The 18,107-nt window shown below is 34.8% G+C and overlaps 1 protein-coding gene across 2 annotated transcripts in view; it reads right to left on the bottom strand.

Moving 5' to 3' along the window:
* AKT3 (AKT serine/threonine kinase 3) overlaps positions 1–18,107 on the bottom strand; it is a 282,280-nt gene that overhangs the window by 47,224 nt on the left and 216,949 nt on the right. For both annotated transcript variants that reach the window (XM_018060261.1, XM_018060259.1), the window contains 2 exons: positions 14,542–14,664; positions 6,943–7,071 (listed from right to left, as the gene is read on the bottom strand). In XM_018060261.1, coding sequence (XP_017915750.1) covers positions 6,943–7,071; positions 14,542–14,664 — 252 coding nt within the window. The remainder of the gene's footprint in view (positions 1–6,942; positions 7,072–14,541; positions 14,665–18,107) is intronic.

The following is an 18,107-nucleotide window of genomic DNA, read 5'->3' as shown; positions in this document are numbered from 1 at the left end:
TGTGCCATTTGCTCTGAATTAAGATGCTGTAAGTTTTACAGCTACCTCCTAGCATGCAAATACAAGTACTTGCATGCAGTTAATATCCTACTTTCAGAAGCATTCTCTGGCTAGAACAGGCAAAGCTAAATGGATACAATAGTGGTGATTCAATCATACTCACAGGTATCTTCCCAGAGATTCCTATACTTCCTTTTTATCCTGAAGCAACAGACATTATGGGGTTCTAAGAAACTGGGTCTTTGTAACCAAAGTAAAAATGGCCATTATAAAACACTATAGGCAATCACTAGTGTTCCCAGTTAGGGTTGGTTTTGTATATGTTATGTCTCAGAGAATTTAAAATTAAACTCTGCTTAAATTAGAATCATTCCAAAGTACTGAATGCAAATATTCTGATTGTTAAAATCAAAAGACTATATAACACTCAAAAGAACTTTAGTTGAAAAATAGCTACAAAAAAAACCTGACAGAACTCTAGGGAAGTAAAAGCTGCTACTTATAAATGTTGAGAGACATTAACATTGAACTAAAAATATCATTTTTGTTTATATTTAAACAATATCTAATTTGGGAACCAAGTGGGAATTTTTTTAACTAAGCAGTTTTTTATTGAACTATAGTTGATTTACAATATTGTGTTAGTTTCAGATGTACAGCAAAATGAGATGGTTTTAATATTATCCAGGAACAGTATAAATAGCCAACTCATGACAGACGTGCTTAAATTAAAATTCTAACAATAAAACAGACAACTTCTGTATGAACTAATCACTGTGCTCATTCACTTGATTTTCCCCTTAATATTGGTGGTGAGACCGTTTTAGAACCATCAAGAAGCGAAGGCTTTCAAAAGTACTTCAAGAGGACAAGTGCTACATGCATCATTAAGAATTAAATAAAATATCAGGGATGTATAGTTTGGGAAAAGCTACTAAAATGACTTTTAAGTTTTACAAAAGCTTTGAAGTTTTAAGATTTAGTTTCATAATCTGTTAGAACTAGTAGAATTTTGTTCAAGGGTAAGCAAAATGTAAATATGTATGCTACTATTTTTATCTACAGATTAAATGTACAAATATATATATATATATACACAACTTTGATTGCATTCATTTTTAAGATCTCAAGATAATACTGCTAAGGCCTATAAAATGATGTCTTTTTTATTTATTCTTTGTTGTATTTAAAATAAACAAAATTCCACTTAGTACACTTAAAATCAAGTTTGGTTCTACCTACTTCACCTATGTACACTATACTCCAGGCTACCAATATCTTCACCCTTAATTAATATGGTTCTCTCCACTCTTCTGAAGAAGTTAATGTATACTTTTGGCCTTTCATTTGTGCTATTATCTATAAAGAATCACAATGACTTTAAGCAAATCTTTGTATTAAAATAGTTATCAAAATATTTTCATCTATTTCAGATACTGTCAAAATACATATTATAAAAGATATTGAAGCTAGTAGGCTTCAAAAGAAAAGTGAATAAAATGATACACAGTGACTATTTTCTAAAAATGAGTTTCCAAAAACTAGAAATACATTAAAAAGGCATCTTTAAGCCACTGAAAAACACAGCATTTTACACATATGAAATAAAATTATATACATTTTTTTTCTGAATAGCAACTACAACTAGATACTATGTATTTTCCAACAATCAAGTCATTTTTTGCAATCGTTTTGTTAGTTCTAACTTGATTATCAAATAATTTTTATTTTTACACTATTACAGAAGTGCATTTCTCTAGGTTTCCAAAACCACCTTATTCAACCTTCCCCATCTGTCACCATCTGCTTCTTTTTAGCATGTACTTTTTGTGTGATCACATAAGCATGTGAAAAATAACTAACATTCAGATGATTATCTGCTGGTACATTTGAGGACTGGGCATAATAAAAGTGAACTGCCAAAACGTACTTAACACTTTTAATTTTGTTGGGTCTTGCATGTAAGCTACATTTGATTTTCAAACTGTTTTACAGTTGGAAAGTTGATCAGGTACTGCTAACTCAAGAGCAAAGCTGAGACTCTAAATAATTAGCACTGCATAAAAGGATGGTTTGGATTCAATGAGAGCCAAATCAAATAATAAAATTTAACAGTAAGATTTTATATATGATTTCTAATTTCTTTATATTTCTAGGCATGAGAATACAGTAGAGATGATGAAAACAAAATCCCCTCAAAACACCATAGTCCATAATATATGGCAGGTCAAATTTATTTCCTTCTAATAAAAGAAAGAGCAAAACCAGTTTAAAATTATCTATACTAATGCAGCTTTAGAGATGCAGCACACTAAACATATAGTTTATATGGCCATTAGGACTGTATCTCTGCAACATCTTTTTTAAAAGATACTTTTTCCCCCTTTAATAAAAAAGGTACACAGTTCTTCATCAAAAGAAGAGAAAAAATACTTAAAAAAAAATCCTTTTTTTAACAAATGGCATTTTCATATTATAATTTTTTTTTCCTGGTGGTCTTTAAGAAGAAATCTAAGTTCATTTAAAACTTCAGTTCATTTAAAATTCAGGTGTAAGTCTGAGATACAGTACAGTTAATACATCAGTTTTGAACTGATTTCTAACAGTATTTTTGGAGTATTTTTAAAAATATCCTGCAACCATCTTTAAGTAGCAAAGCATTCTGACCAAGTTAAAACAGTTAAGGGAATTCCCTGGAGGCCCAGTGATTAGGACTCCTAGCTTCTACTGTAAGGGGCACAAGTTCAATCCCTCGTCAGGGAACCAAGATCCTACATCTTTTGTGGCATGGCCAAAAAACAGAACAAACAAGCAAACAAAACCCCTTCAAAACTAGCTGAAAAGGTAAAGAATGGCCACTGCTAGACGAATGAGAGGCTGCAGAAAGATGTCTCCATAATGTGTAAACAGGTCTCCCATGTGAGGAAAAGGTAATATACTAACAAGGAGCCCTTCAAAAGAGAAGCAGTACTCAGGCACATACTCCAGGTCTGATAAACAGCTACTACTGACAAACTACCAAAAAAAGTCTGGCATCAATAATGGTATATACCAGAAATGTCAAGGTTCAAAGAAAGTGAGAGATACCATCTGCAGTGAAGGGAAGAGGCGAGTTTAAGCTCTTGCCAATCCCTCTCTAATTCTGACCATGCATATCTGGATCATATTATTGCCTTGCTCTCAGCTCACGTGATTTTCCCTTGTCCGTGAGGTCAAATTTAAACTCTTTCCCATTCTGATCCTGATCTACACATCCAGGCTCCTCTCAGTCTGCTCCCTCTTTACTGCCACCAGACCCTCCCACCACCTTTCCTTTCACTGTACTGTACATAACTCTAGTAAAGCAATTATTTTCTTGGACAGTAATGATTATTCTCCACATCCTATCACCTTAGTAAATACAGCAGGCTGCTGCTGCTAAGTCGCTTCAGTCGTGTCCGACTCTGTGCGACCCCATAGACGGCAGCCCACCAGGCTCCCCCATCCCTGGGATTCGGACGACAAAAAACATTTCTATGATCTTTGTATTCCCAGCATCTAACAGAATGCATGACACCTAATAAATACTCAACAAATATTTCTTTAATGAATGAATCAGTGTTCTTCAGTGAAATGGTCTATACCAGTGACCAGAAGAAAGAACTTAAATTCCTGTTTTTAAAAGTAAGCATATAAAACAGTTACCCTGATTTAACAAAATGCAGTTTGACACAAATGCTTAAAATATAAAAATTGAAACTGCATGAGAAGTTTAGTTGTTTCAAGTTTTGTCATCCTCAAATAGTAACCACAACGATCACTCTCCCCTGTGAAAATAAGGTCAAGAGGTTAATTATGAACCGACATCTCTCAGCCATCGGGTATATAAACTGCTTTTAAACCCTTCTGCAACATTTTTTTAAAAGGTATACAGACAGGGTTTACCTGTATTTAAGAAGAAATTGATAATTCCCTGTGAACTGTAAACTTTCTATTTAGAAACAACTGGACTCTTCTTGGATTAAAGTCCTGGTTTTGTTCTTCAGTTGATGACATTTGCATATAAAAACAATATCTTTGTTTCTTAGGAGATCATCTGCTTCTGAAATGAGATGTATTTATCTTCTACAGAAATAATTTCCCCTAATTGTGAAACAACTAATTTTGTTATTCTAAATATGGGATATCATCATCCACGGCAAATGTATAGCAGGGGCAATTGGAACTCCAGAGAAACAAAGATTTTGTTTTTCATGACATTGACAAAAATAATCCTATTCTAGAAAATGTGATCTTGTATTTGAATAAACAAGAAACATTATTCTAAACTTTTACCAAATTCAGCTACAAAAATGGAAATTTTTAAACTCTAGATTTTATAACAGAAAAACATGTTACTTTTGGCAGACCTTGATAAAATAATATTTGGAAATCTACTGTGAAAAATACTGCTAATATTTCAAATTACTAGCATTTATTTACAAAAACTTAAAATTCTTGAAACGTAATTTTAATCTTTAATTGAAAAGAGCTATTGTAGTAATAAACTGGCATTAGTTACTATACATATAAGGAATGCTAGTATCATTCTGAATATATTCCCATTTCCTAATTTTTTTGATTACTTTTCCTGTTGAGCATTTACAAAGCATCCATTTTAAAAATGGCATTACTTACATCTATAGTGGCCTTGAAACAGTGACTTTTTTTGGCTACCATGTTATGTGATTTAAAAAGTAAAAATAGTCTTTATAAGATGAACCTTGTTAGAATCCTGTTTCTATCTCTACCACCTCCTACCTGTGTACAGATTACATTAAAAAATTCTGATCCTCAGTTCCCTTACCTTTAAAAAAAAAACAGGTTTGCTATCTCAAAAGGTTATTCCAAATTTGCAATGTACATATATAGCATGTGGTACATAATACATGTTCAATAAATAGTTATCATCATCCATCAAACATAAATGCCTCCCTCCTTTGCTCTAGTCACACTAACCTTGTTAAGAGTTTGAGGGAAGAACTGAACTTGTGCCTCACAGGTTTCATACTAGCTGCTCCCTGTGTTGGAAAACTCCTCCCCTGTATTTTTGCAATAGTTGCCTCTTAGCATTCAGGTCCCTGGTTAAACATCACTTTCCCTGAACATCCTATCTGTAGAAGATTATATTTTCCAAAGAGGGCTGCAACAGTATCTCCCATGTCACATGTTTTTACCATGGAGAGGTGGGATCTATGTCACTACCCTCTTAAATACGTGCAGGCTCAGGAATGTTTCAGCATATGCAGAAATGATGTGCAATTCCTGACACGAAGTCAGAAAAGGGGATTCACAGGGAAATGTTTATAGCAGCATTATTGGCCAAAACCTGAAAGCAATCCAAATGTCCATCAGCTGCTGAATGGATAGACAAAATGTATTATATTCATACAACAGAATGTTATTTTGGCCATAAAAAGGAATGAAGTACCAAAAACATGCTAAAGCATGGATAAACCTTGAAAATAAACTAAGTAAAAGAGGCCAGACACAAGAGGCCATGTATTGCATGATTCCATTTGTATGAAATGTTTAGGATAGACACACCTATAGTGACAAAGTAGATTAGTAGTTGTCTAGCAGGAGGGGAGGTTAGGCAGGAGCTAATATGTATGGAATTTCTTTGTTGGAGTGATGAAAATATTCTGGAATTAGATTGTGGTGATGGTTGCATTGCACAACTCTGAACATACTACAAACCACTACTACACACTTGAGAAGGCTGAATTTTATGGTAAATGATAATAAAGTTTAAAAAATATACTATGAAGAGAAATTTTTTAAAATTAATAAAACATTTCTTCATGGTTTGCTACATTAAAAAAAAACATTGAAGCAGTTTCTAAACTGTTTCCTAGGACATTTTAGAACCCAAAGCCAAGCAGTCTGGCTACTCTGAAGCCACAAGGTTATGAGGAAGCCAGGCCATATGGGGAAGCTGAGGCTTTTGAGAGCCCTGTAAGGCACCAGTTCACAGTCAGCATCAACTGTCAGACGCCTAAAGTGGGGAGTTTCCAGATTCCGCCCTCCAGCCACAGAGTCACCCACCGCCGTGCCCCATGCATCACAGAGTGGTCATTCCTGCTATCCTGACTCAGAACCTTCGATCACATGAAATGGTTAGGTTTTGCAGTGGTCTGTTTTGCAGTAATAATAATGAGAACACTATGTAACACAGCCACCACAACCTCCTTTTATCTAGCTTCTTTCCCTTCATGACACATATTCATTGCATGTCTTTATGCTATATATTTATTTTTATTCTGTCTCCCTCTACCAGAAGTGAGTTCCCTGAGAGCAGGGTCCTTTGTGTCTTGTTTCTATAACCACACACCCAGAAAAATATCCAATATATATAAGATGAATAATGTATATTTGTTGAGCAAACAAATCAATGAATCACTATGGAATTCTCAGCATGGGAGGGCACTGGCTGAAGCTTGTTTTGGTTTAGCATGATTTCCAAAATGTAGCCGCTGTCATTTCATTAAGTTTTCCAGTGAAATCCTTTCTAATAATTAAGTATGAAAACCCACAAAATTACAAATACAAATTATTATTGTTTGTTTCTAAGGAAAATCCAAAATGGTTTATAAAACTGTTAACATTCTTGCTGAAGTCACTGAAATATTTAATTTTAATAAGTGAATAAAAATAGGCACAGTCAAAGAAAAAAAAAACACATATGGCCAACAAGTAAAAACTGACTTAATTTGATTGCAGTTACCTGTATCTTTGTGCTGATTTATATATATTTTTTTCCCTAGAATACCATGTTAAACAAGTGGGAGTAAAATAGATTTGATTCATGTTGAAATCCAGGTCAGAGTAGTAGACACTGCAGTTTTTTTAAATGCTTAAATGGTTTACTTTGCAAAACGTCAGGGTTATTTTTATTTTTCTGCAAATGGAAACATAGCCTACCTCTGGTGCCAGATACTCTGGTGTACCACAGAAAGTCTTCATGGTGGCTGCATCAGTGATCCCTTCTTTGCAAAGTCCAAAATCTGTGATTTTTATGTGGCCATCTTTATCCAGCATCAAATTCTCCAACTGTATAATAAGAAAATAGTCTTCAAAAATAGGAAAATACTGTTCTGAAAAATAACTGAATACTGAGTAAGATATTCTGGAAAGAGGACATAATTAGTCAAAGAACTTTTGATACTTACAAACCCTATAGCTGCCTAATTCATGTGTAAAAAGAAACATTTTATCAAAGACTACAATAATAAACTGATTTTTAAACCCATGGGAGTAAGAACCATTATTGTCTAAGTGCTAAGAACTAAAGCCTAAATTAACTTTCGAAAGCAAACATCAATCTTCTTTTTCCCTTTTTAAAATAAAGTTTGATCTAAACAATTTCAAAGAGACAAGTATCTTCTTCTAGATATGTACAGATGGTTTTCAACAATTTCTCTTGGGAGTCTATTGCTATTATAAAATATTTATTTACAGAAATCTTTCTTTGGTGGTGGCTGTAAATCAAACCTAAATCTTATTTTGTAAGGTAAGGCAATATCTTCTCTTGCAGTTATTTGTAATAAAGAAATACCAACCCTTTTAAAGTTGGAACCTCTTTAAACCCATTAATACAAAAACAACAATCTTAAAAGAGATAACCAAATAGCCTCAAGTGAAAAGTTGAGCAATGTAAGGGGGAAAAGAGCTGTGCAAGCTAATGCAATTTAAAATAGTAACAATAACTGATCTTATTCTTCTAATTTGAACCTAAACTTGATTATCACCATACAGAGATACACGTGAGTTCTGAATTGCCACTTTATAGTCATGTATATTGATGGGGCCTCTACCCCTGCTCAGTCATGTACATATACCTAAGGGAATACATAAGAAATGCATTCACAAAAAAACACATGTGAAAAAATTATATTAGCAGGATGAATGATAATTAACTTATTTAAAGAGTAGGTAATTATTCTACTCCTTAACATGATAATGTATGAAAGTGCCTACTCAAACTCTGAAGTCAATATCAAATTCAAAATAGAACTCCATATAAGAACATAAATACCAATTTTATAAAATGTTATACTGTTATATATTATCCAGTGTCTTATAAACCAGAAACTAAATACAGTTAAGCAAGCTATCCTCAGTATAGTACTTAAATATGCTGCCCAACTGAACTCAATGCTCAATACACGTTTCATGCACTGCATAGACTTTAGAGAAGTGAGTCTGTTTTGACTTGGCTACAAAGAACTGAATGAACCCTAAATACACTGTTAAACTTTTTAAAAATGAATATTCTCTTATTTTATCTAAATTTAGCTAGACTGATTCTCTACTAACTGGAACCTGAAAATCAAACCCAATGTGCACAAATGGCAATATGTCCTAAATAGTAAAACTGATGAGAAATGTCAAAAAAAATTTGTCTACTTGTCTTTCCTCTTTTCTTCTTCATGCTTCTGATTTTCTCCCTTTTCCCTTTCTCTTGCAAACAACACTCTCTTCTTCCTCCTACTTCTATCTTGCCATAATGAGAAAGAGAAGTATATAATGGAATGTCTGCTGTGTTAACTATATGCTCTGTTCTTAATTTTTAAAAATATGCTTATTGTTCTAACATAGAAATACATTACAATATAAAAACAAAACCTCAAAATGCTATAAAGATCTTTTATAATATGTAAGAATTCTTATAGAGACTTCAAATAATACATAAAAATATTGAATAAAATATGCAGTTTAATTTGTATCACGCCAATTCACTTTATATGCTTTCTATGCACTGCAAAATAAAACTCAGCATGCACTAATGTGCTAACCATCCACATTTTGACAAGACTATCTTGAAAAGCATAGATATAAAATATCAGAATATATACTGTTTTTAAAAAGAAGTATATATATTTTTTAAAATCTTGATCCATACCTAATTAGCTAATTTCATCTCCAAGATACCAAGGGTTGAGGGATGAGGAATGAAATAAGATTCAAGGGTAGGATTTGAGTGAAGAACAGGAATAGGATGAAAGTGACCAAGAATTCTCAGTCTGCCTACAACTGAGGAGGTTTCCCAGGATGAAGGATTTTTAATAAAAGTTCTATAACTGGGGAAGTTCCAGGCAAACCATGACAGCTAATCATTCCTTTGTTTTATTAATCGGCTTTACTACAATGATACAGTCAGAAATAAGGTCAGCCTACAGGAGGACTGTGAGAGATGGGGTAAAGGTCACGATAATGGGGACAAGGTAGCATACTGTATAGGGGGCAGTTGAGAGCAATGTGGGTAAGATTATGGAATCAAGTCAGAGAACTTATATGTAAATTCAAGTTCTATCCCTCACTGTGTAACCTCGTGTATGCTATTGATATCTATGCATCTCAACTTGATCTATGACACACAGGTACAACCCACACAGTAACAATCCAATGTGACTGTTTTGAGAATTAAATTATACTGAATGGAGAATTTAATCAACAAATGTACTGATCATTTATTAAATATGGAGAGTTTAATGGCTGATTTATACTTTATCAACATGGTATGCGTTCTTCTAGACAACACTCTATGTTAAAGGAAAGAGCAAAGTTCAGAAATGGAACCCTATAAAACACTTTTATCAGCTCTAATGACCTCATTAAAAACAGTTTTTTAATATGCATCAATTTCTTTTGAATAAACAACAAAACAAATATTTTACAATTTTTGAGCCAGTTATTTTATAATGGTGTCCACTTTCTTCCATCAATTACTGTTCTTCTCTCACTATCCTGAAATGTCATTTTGCTGAGCATGTCATTTTCTATCCGTATGAAAAAAATAGTCAGAAATGCATCACCTTAAAAAAATTATATCCCCAAATCTAATCTTATATAGAGATAAATCAGGGGTAATTAAATATCCTGTCTGGTTAAAAACATAAGTAATTTTATGAAGATGCGTAATAAAGATTTCATTAAATATAAGAACCATTAGTGCTGCGATTCACAAAGGTGAAGGAATCACAGAATTACCCGGAAATCTTTCAAAAGCAGATCAATTGCTTAGAGATATCAAAAAACACCTGGAAATCACTTCCTTAGTGCACATGATATTAACATAAGATTTAAGTCAAGTTATTTTTAGGCATCTCTCCACTGCGTAAAGGAGGAATAAAAATGTTTACAAATGGTCTTTCTTTGGTTCGCTCTCCTAAATCGAATGCTTTCCTACCTCTTTTTTTTTAAACCATAAAAAGCAAAATGTACACCATAACTGCCTGTTCAGGCACTCTCTATTATAAAACATTAAATCCATCTGTTTTTTTCTCCACTGTCAGTCTTAGCATCTAGGATTGAGGTCCGGGCATTTATGGTGACACTTAATGGATACATCCACTGGCAAAAGCAATGTATGAAGTTAAATACGAAGTGTGAAAGAAAAGATTATACATTCAAAATCTGGGTATTGCTTACTATTTGTATCAGAGGGTTGTTTGTTATCTAATAGTTCATACTTTGAGGAAACAAATATATTAGACATATACATCCCAGAGTTTCCATTTTAAAAAGGCAACATTTTTTTATCGAGTTGAACTGGACAAGAATTATTTGACAGAGGATCTTGATTCAGTAGGTTTTGAAATCTTTCCTCTGTGCTTCGTGAACAAGAAATGACAGCAAGAAAATACTATGCTCTTTCTGCTCTTGCTGGTGCCTAGAATAAAATTAAACTCTTGCTATTAGAAAGTTTACAAGTTTTTAACTTCTACGTTTTTAAAATCTTTCTAATATACAATTCATATATCATATATTCTAATATCTAGCTATGTAAAATACACACACATATTTATATGTATTTTAGGTCTCATTTTAATTAAATGGCTGACATTTTGTGATTAAGCAAAGGAATTATAATAGCAATTCCTAAGGGCTCTGACGGGGCTTCCCTGGTGGCTCATACAGTAAAGCGTCTGCCTACAATGCGGGAGACCTGGGTTAGATCCCTGGGTCAGGAAGATCCCCTGGAAAAGGAAATGGCAATCCACTCCAGCACGCTTGCCTGGAAAATGCCATGGATGGAGGAGCCTGGTAGGCTACAGTCCATGGGGTCACAAAGAGTCAGACATGTCTGAGCGACTTCACTTCACTTCACTTCAAGGGCTCTGACAACTATTGTAGCAACACAAACATGTCCCTTCACTCACTCTTACAATCCCACTTTAGCACAGCTATATCAGTACCAAGACTGCCTCAGGCCCAAGAATACAGTGAGAAATTCCTCCCCTGCACCCTGCATATTCAAGTTTACAGGCATCAAAGTGCCAAATGTTCATATGGGTCTTATGAACTTAATGATCATGGACTAGGACAGTGCATTAAAATGCCAAAAGGAAATCTTTGAACCTTCCTAAACTGGAAAAAGAATTCACAATATACAACAGCAGAGATCACACCTAGACTGGGGTTTCAGAGTTACTACATTTAAGAATTTCCTACACTTGAGGAATATAGCCCAATAGTACATATGAATGTTAGAGGTGGAAGGGATTCATTGCAGCAGTGGCTGAACATTTTTATAAAAGAGGGAATCCAGAGTAGTTAGAAGTGGGAGTTAGGGGATGTGTCCTGAATATAGTTAAAATATTCCTTATTTTTGGCAGCTTTATTCAAATTTTAGATTTACAAAGATCGCTTAGAGTTAATCCAATGCATACCCCCACCTAAAGTTCATCTCATTTCTAGAAAGGCCGACTTGTGTAATAAAAAGAACATTATACCTGGAGCTAGGAATCATGGAATCCAACAATCTTGACTATGTCACCAATTTAGTCCATTACTTCAAGTAAATCACTTACTACGTTTCCAATCTTCAGTGACCTCAGCTGTAAATTATGGGTCAGCTCTAAATTTGTACAACTGTACCTAAAGATCTCATTCTATCATGAAACAATATGGACATAAATAACACTTGTATAAATTTTGAATGTCTGACTTTTTATGTTATCCATTTTTCTTGGTGTAAATTCCATGGATCCTGTCCAATGCTACACAGTTACTTAGACCTTTACGTTAAGGCTATATTAAAATACAAATAAATTAAGAGAGGAGAGGTCACTTAATTGTCTAGTAGTTTATGGCCTATTCATATGCTAACTACATGACTGGTATTCATATTGCAGGTTAATAAATTTAGTCTAATTTCATTATCAGAAAGGACAGAGCAACAAAACTCTAATAAATGAGTGTCAATGTACTGATAAGTTGATTAATAAGAAATGATCAATGGAGATACTGACCAAAATCATCCCAATTATATCATTCCTTTTCAATGCTATCAATCAAGTGAGCATTCTTTTCTTTGTTTCTTTAGACTAACTCTTTGAGCTTTAAGCATTTTGGATATATTACTAAGTACTTCAATATTATTCTCCTTTTCTTAAATCCAGGAAGTCTTCCCCCTTATCCGCCTAATAGGATTCATAAAATATAAAGTGGCGGGGAGGAGGGGGAAGATCAGGCAGAAAAGAGCTAACTACAAGTAAATATGGAAATAACATACAACATAAGTTCTGTCATACCATACAATTAAATTATTTTTTAAAAATTCAGATTCAAGACATTTAAACATTATAGGATTATTTGGTCATGCAGACATCAGATACAGGGATGCCGAATTTTGCCGCTCCTGCCTATAAAAGCTGCAGGCTAAAGACAATCAACTGTTGATTTATATCCACCTCCTGATCTATTTTGGCACTTAGCTGATCATCTCTGATATAGATACAGCATCATAATTTTTTCTAAAAATAGAATTTCATAGCTTGTTTCATAAATAACATGTTAAAATGAGAAAATAATATAAAAACTGTAATGATGTTATATAGACATACACACTGTATTTCACCGTCACCATGTAAAGTAATATTTTTTGAGATAGTTACTTCTTAGGGATCATTCATAATACAGAGGTATATGATAGCAACATCTTGAAATAACTTAGACAATTGGTTAAGTAATTAGATAATTTAAGAATCACAGGTATTTGAAAGCAAGTGAATGGGAGTGACGGGTAAGTGTGACTTCTCTCATGTGCTGTAATATGTAGCCATGTGGGAGACCCGGGTTTGATCCCTGGGTTGGGAAGATCCGCTGGAGAAGGAAATGGCAACCCACTCCAGTAATCTTGCCTGGAAAATTCCATGGACTGAGCAGCCTGGTGGGCTATAGTCCATGGGGTCGCAAAGAGTCGGACACGATTGAGCAACTTCACTTTCACCTCGTTCCCTGGTGGTTCCGATGGTAAAAGAATCTGCCTGCAATGTGGGAGACCAGGGCTCGATCTCCGGGTTGGAAAGATCCCTTGGAGAAGGAAACGGCTACCCACTCCAGTATTCTTGCCTGGAGAATTCCATGGACAGAGGAGCCTGGCAGACTACAGTCCATGGGGTCACAAAGAGTTGGACGCGTGAGCAACTAATGCGCACACTTCATTTCACACAAAACAGCAGTTCATAAAAGACTAATGTAACTTCTATTTCTGCAAGTAGAATTATACTTTAAATAAACTCATATTTCATAAATAAAGCAATTCTGTGTCAGACTTTAATAAGTCAAGATTATCATATGATTTACTTTTTAAGAAAGTAAGATGGTCACATTTAGAACCTGTTCAGAGTGTGTCAGGGTACAAATCTCCTTAATGTGGCCAATCTAAATGAAAACAGTGTCGTGAGAATTACTACTATCTTTTATGAGCTACTCCAAGGGTCAGCAAAATATGGCGTGGGGGCGAAATCTTGGCTACTGCCTGTTTTTGTAATTAAGGTTTTACTGGAACACAGCCAGACATGCTCCTTTACATACTGTCCCTGGCTGCTTTCAGCCTACAACAGTAGCACTGAGGAGTTGCAAGAGCAGCAAGGCCTAGAACAGTTACTACCTGGCCTTCACGAAAGTTTGCTCCTCCTGAGCTATTCTGAGGGTCTTGTCAGAAAGAAACTTAAGAGACATAAAGTCACTATCACTGATAAGACAAACACAGTGCTTTTTAGAATGGAAACTAAATAAATTGATAAAAGGCTATATTAAAGTGCTTCAGCTCTTTAAGCCCACTAAAAATTTAAAGTGAAAATCAAATATTTTCTTTACCCTAAATAATCTTATCTACTATAAAAGTTTATCATAATATATCACAGGATGCTAGAATATAATAATGAAATTGATTTTAAAATATCATTTGCAAAGTGACTAGACATTGAATCAAATGTTTAACATTACTCGTTACACTAACAGAGGAATGGAACTATTACTGGTAGGTCGTTTTGATCAGAGCAGTCAAACGGAACTCATTCTGCATGTCAAAGACTTGGACATAAAAAGAACTACACATTTACCAGTGAATGAAATTTCCTGTCAGATACAGTGAACCACATTCTTAAACTCTTGTTTTATTTTTTTCCCCAACTAGATCTTCTTTTCTTCAAACTGTGTAACTCTGTAATTACTTTGTGTTTGTCCCTATAGCCTCTGCAGAAACAAACTCTGATTACTTTTCTTTTTTACCTTGAGATCACGGTACACAATCTTTCCGGAATGTAGATAGTCCAAGGCAGAGACAATTTCTGCACCATAGAAACGTGTGCGGTCCTCGGAGAACACCCGCTCTCTCGACAAATGGAAAAACAGCTGCAGGGTAAACAGCAGGGACAGGACTGTAATAATTACTGATTTAGTGGGGGAAATTAACACAAACATAAAACACCTCTCATCACCATATTGTGATGATAGATAGTGTACTCTCAGTGGACACTGAGCACTCTTAGACAGCAGCTGGCTTATCTTTTCCAGGTTTCCAAAGGGAGACTGAGAGCTGTTAAATCACCGCTTTAATCAATATACCAATCTTGTTTAAGGCATTCTGTTTGCTACCCATTTAACCTTCAGTTACCAGAGGAAAAAGTATGCATCATCATCTCCTCCTCCATATACTGTTGCTTCAACTCTTTCAAGGATTAGGTACTGAGACTTTATTAAAATGAATGAACATAAGCAGAGATGCAACATTTCTACTTAATTATCTGATTCACACTTGATTTCAAAGAAAGGACTGCAGGTTTGTGGAACCTTATTTATATGAACTTGTTAAATTCTACAACTCTTGATTCACCATGTTATCTCTAGGAATGATTTCAATGTTTAAATCAATGCTTTCTACAATGAGAAATTGTGAGGCTTTACATTTTCAATTTATTTTAGTAATGCCCAAAATGTACTGAGAAGTTCCCATTATTCCCTTAATAATTCTCAATGTATAGTCTTCCAATTTCAACAATAATTACCTATGACACCAATCTTTTCACATGTAATCACTTTAAACGATAAGCCCATCCATTTCCTGTCAATCATCTAAAAAGATACTTCCAGTCATCAGTCAACAAGTATTTACCGAGTGCTCATTCTGGTCAAGCATCCAGCTCTCCATTTAGACAAGCTGTTTGTTTAAGGAACTGCCTGTCTCATCTCTCAGTTCAATCGTGTATATGAGAAAGGAGCCAGTTCCATGCACTATGAATTGATTACTGACCTTTTTGTTGTACTGTTTCACTGTATTAAGAAATCCGTCATGAACAAGCAAAGAGTGTTTGCAGAGCTGAGTACACTGTCAGTATCACAACAGGTACTTAATACATGTCTTTGATTAAAAGTGATGAACTGGTCAGTGTATCCTTGATTGCAAGATCAGAAATGAACTATAACTTCACAGGGATTACTTCTACAAACTGCTTCTACAAATTTACAATAATTATGGTTAACTAAGATTTTTTTCTCACACACCAAATCATCATTTAGGTAACAGAAAGTAGGTTCCTTATAGATTCCTTCTTCCCTTTGCCCAGAGAAGAAAATGGCAACCCACTCCAGTACTTTTGCCTGGAAAATCCCATGGACAGAGGATCCTGGTAGGCTACAGTCCATGGGGTCACAAAGAGTCAGACACGACTGAGCAACTTCACTTTCTTTTCACTTTCCCCTTTCCCACTTTCAATTCCACTTAAGAGTCTATCACTAAGATCAAAATTAATGCATAACCCATTCTCCCAATAAAGAGAAGTTAATATCATGTAACTATTGCCAAAAAAGACTCGTTCAATGTTAATTACAGTAAAACTAAAATATCTGGCAAATAGTCTTTAAACTTTAATGTTCTCTACTATACTGTCATATTTCATCAAATCTAAGATGCCGCTGATTGTAACTTCACTCACATTTTATGTTAAGATCAACAAAGAAAAAAAATGATGTGAATGAAAACTATAATACATCACCAAATATAAAAGGCCTTCTGATTGAAGAAATTATTCAATGTGTCTTATAAATGACCAAATATACTATGCCCAAAATCATACCAATCTATAATTGGTATGTTTATAAGGGTATGTATATAAGGGATATGCTTCAAAATTGATTTATCTTATATATGCTATTAACGGGGTTTCCCTGGTGGCTCAGATGATAATGAATCTGCCTGCAATGCTGAAGACCGGGATTTGATCCCTGGGTCAGGAAGATCCCCTGGAGAAGAGAATGGATACCCACTCCAGTACTCGGGCCTGGAAGATTCCATGGACAGAGAAGCCTGGCAGGCTACAGTCCATGGGGTCACAAAGACTTCACGCTATTAATACACTACTATTCAAACAAAGACAGGAAGCAGAAAGCAGCATGGATCATCAGTAAAACCATTCTGAAATCCTTCTAGGGCAAAGTAATTTCTGTCATCCTTTAATACAAAATATGACTAATTTTGATGAAGAAACCCCTGTGATCTCTACGGTGATTTATGGCAGTCTTCTAATGAGATTAAAATAGTGGTTAGATTTCTAAATTTTCTTCATATAATGTCAAGCCTAGTATCCACTCATCTTCTATACAAAATATATAGATCCTCCCTAAATCAACATAATATATGCAGGCTTCTAGATCTTTATTTAGATCATAAATCTTCAATTTGTCTCCTAGCCAATTTCTGTAAAAATATCAGCTAAAAAAAGCTACTTAAGGAGAAGAATCCTATTTATTTCTCAATCTGCTGTCCTCGGATGTCCATCCTTGCTACTTTATGGACCTTACTCTTTTCCAGTAGTCATGTACGGATGTGAGAGTTAGACCATAAAGAAAGATGAGTACTGAAGAATTGGTGCTTTTGAACTGTGGTGTTAGAGAATTCTCTTGAGAGTCCTTTAGCTGCAAAGAGATCCAACCAGTCCATCCTAAAGGAAATCAGTCCTGAATATTCATTGGAAGGACTGATGCTGAAGCTGAAACTCCAATACTTTGGCCACTTGATGCAAATAATTGACTCATTGGAAAAGACCCTGATGATAGGAAAGAATGAAGGTGGGAGGAGAAGGGGACAACAGAGGATGAAATGGTTGGATGGCATCACCGATGCAATGGACATGAGTTTGAGTAAGCTCCAGGAGTTGGTGATGGACAGGGCAGCCTGGCATGCTGCAGTCCAGGGGGTAACAAAGAGGATGACATTGCTGAGCGACTGAACTGAACTTGTTAACATAACCAAAGACCTTTTGCTCTGGAGCTTAGAATATCAATTAGTATCCCCTTCTTCTTACAAACATTCCTTAGGTTTGGTACTGCAACTCTCCTGATTTTTCTTGAATATTCCTTCTAAGTTTCTACCTTGGCTTTGAACCAACTTTCCATTTAATGAGCATCAATTACTTTAAGGTCACTGAGACGAGAAAAAGAGGGCATACAATGGTGATTAAGACATAATTAGATGTATAGATAACAAGTGAGAGAGCTATGAGAAATTTTGTAATTCTGATATTAAAAATACTTTGGAGGCAAAGGATGATCAATCTTTACTGGAATGATCTGAGAAGAATTCATGACAAGGAAGTATCTCACTTATATTTTGAAGGATGGGATTTTTCACAAATGGAGAATATAAGGGAAGCATACAAAAGGGTGCCATGCAAGTTATACCCATTTTAATGTTCTGACCACAACCTAGTATAGTAAGCACACATAGTAGGCAATTAATAAATGCATATAGAAGGAATTAACTCCAAAGAAAAAACAGTAATGGCAAAGAAACAGCATGC

Source organism: Capra hircus, chromosome 16, assembly GCF_001704415.2.
Source record: "Capra hircus breed San Clemente chromosome 16, ASM170441v1, whole genome shotgun sequence".
In the NCBI taxonomy this organism is placed as follows: domain Eukaryota; kingdom Metazoa; phylum Chordata; class Mammalia; order Artiodactyla; family Bovidae; genus Capra; species Capra hircus.
Note: the sequence above shows the minus strand (reverse complement) of the source record. Positions and strands in the feature narration are given on the sequence as shown.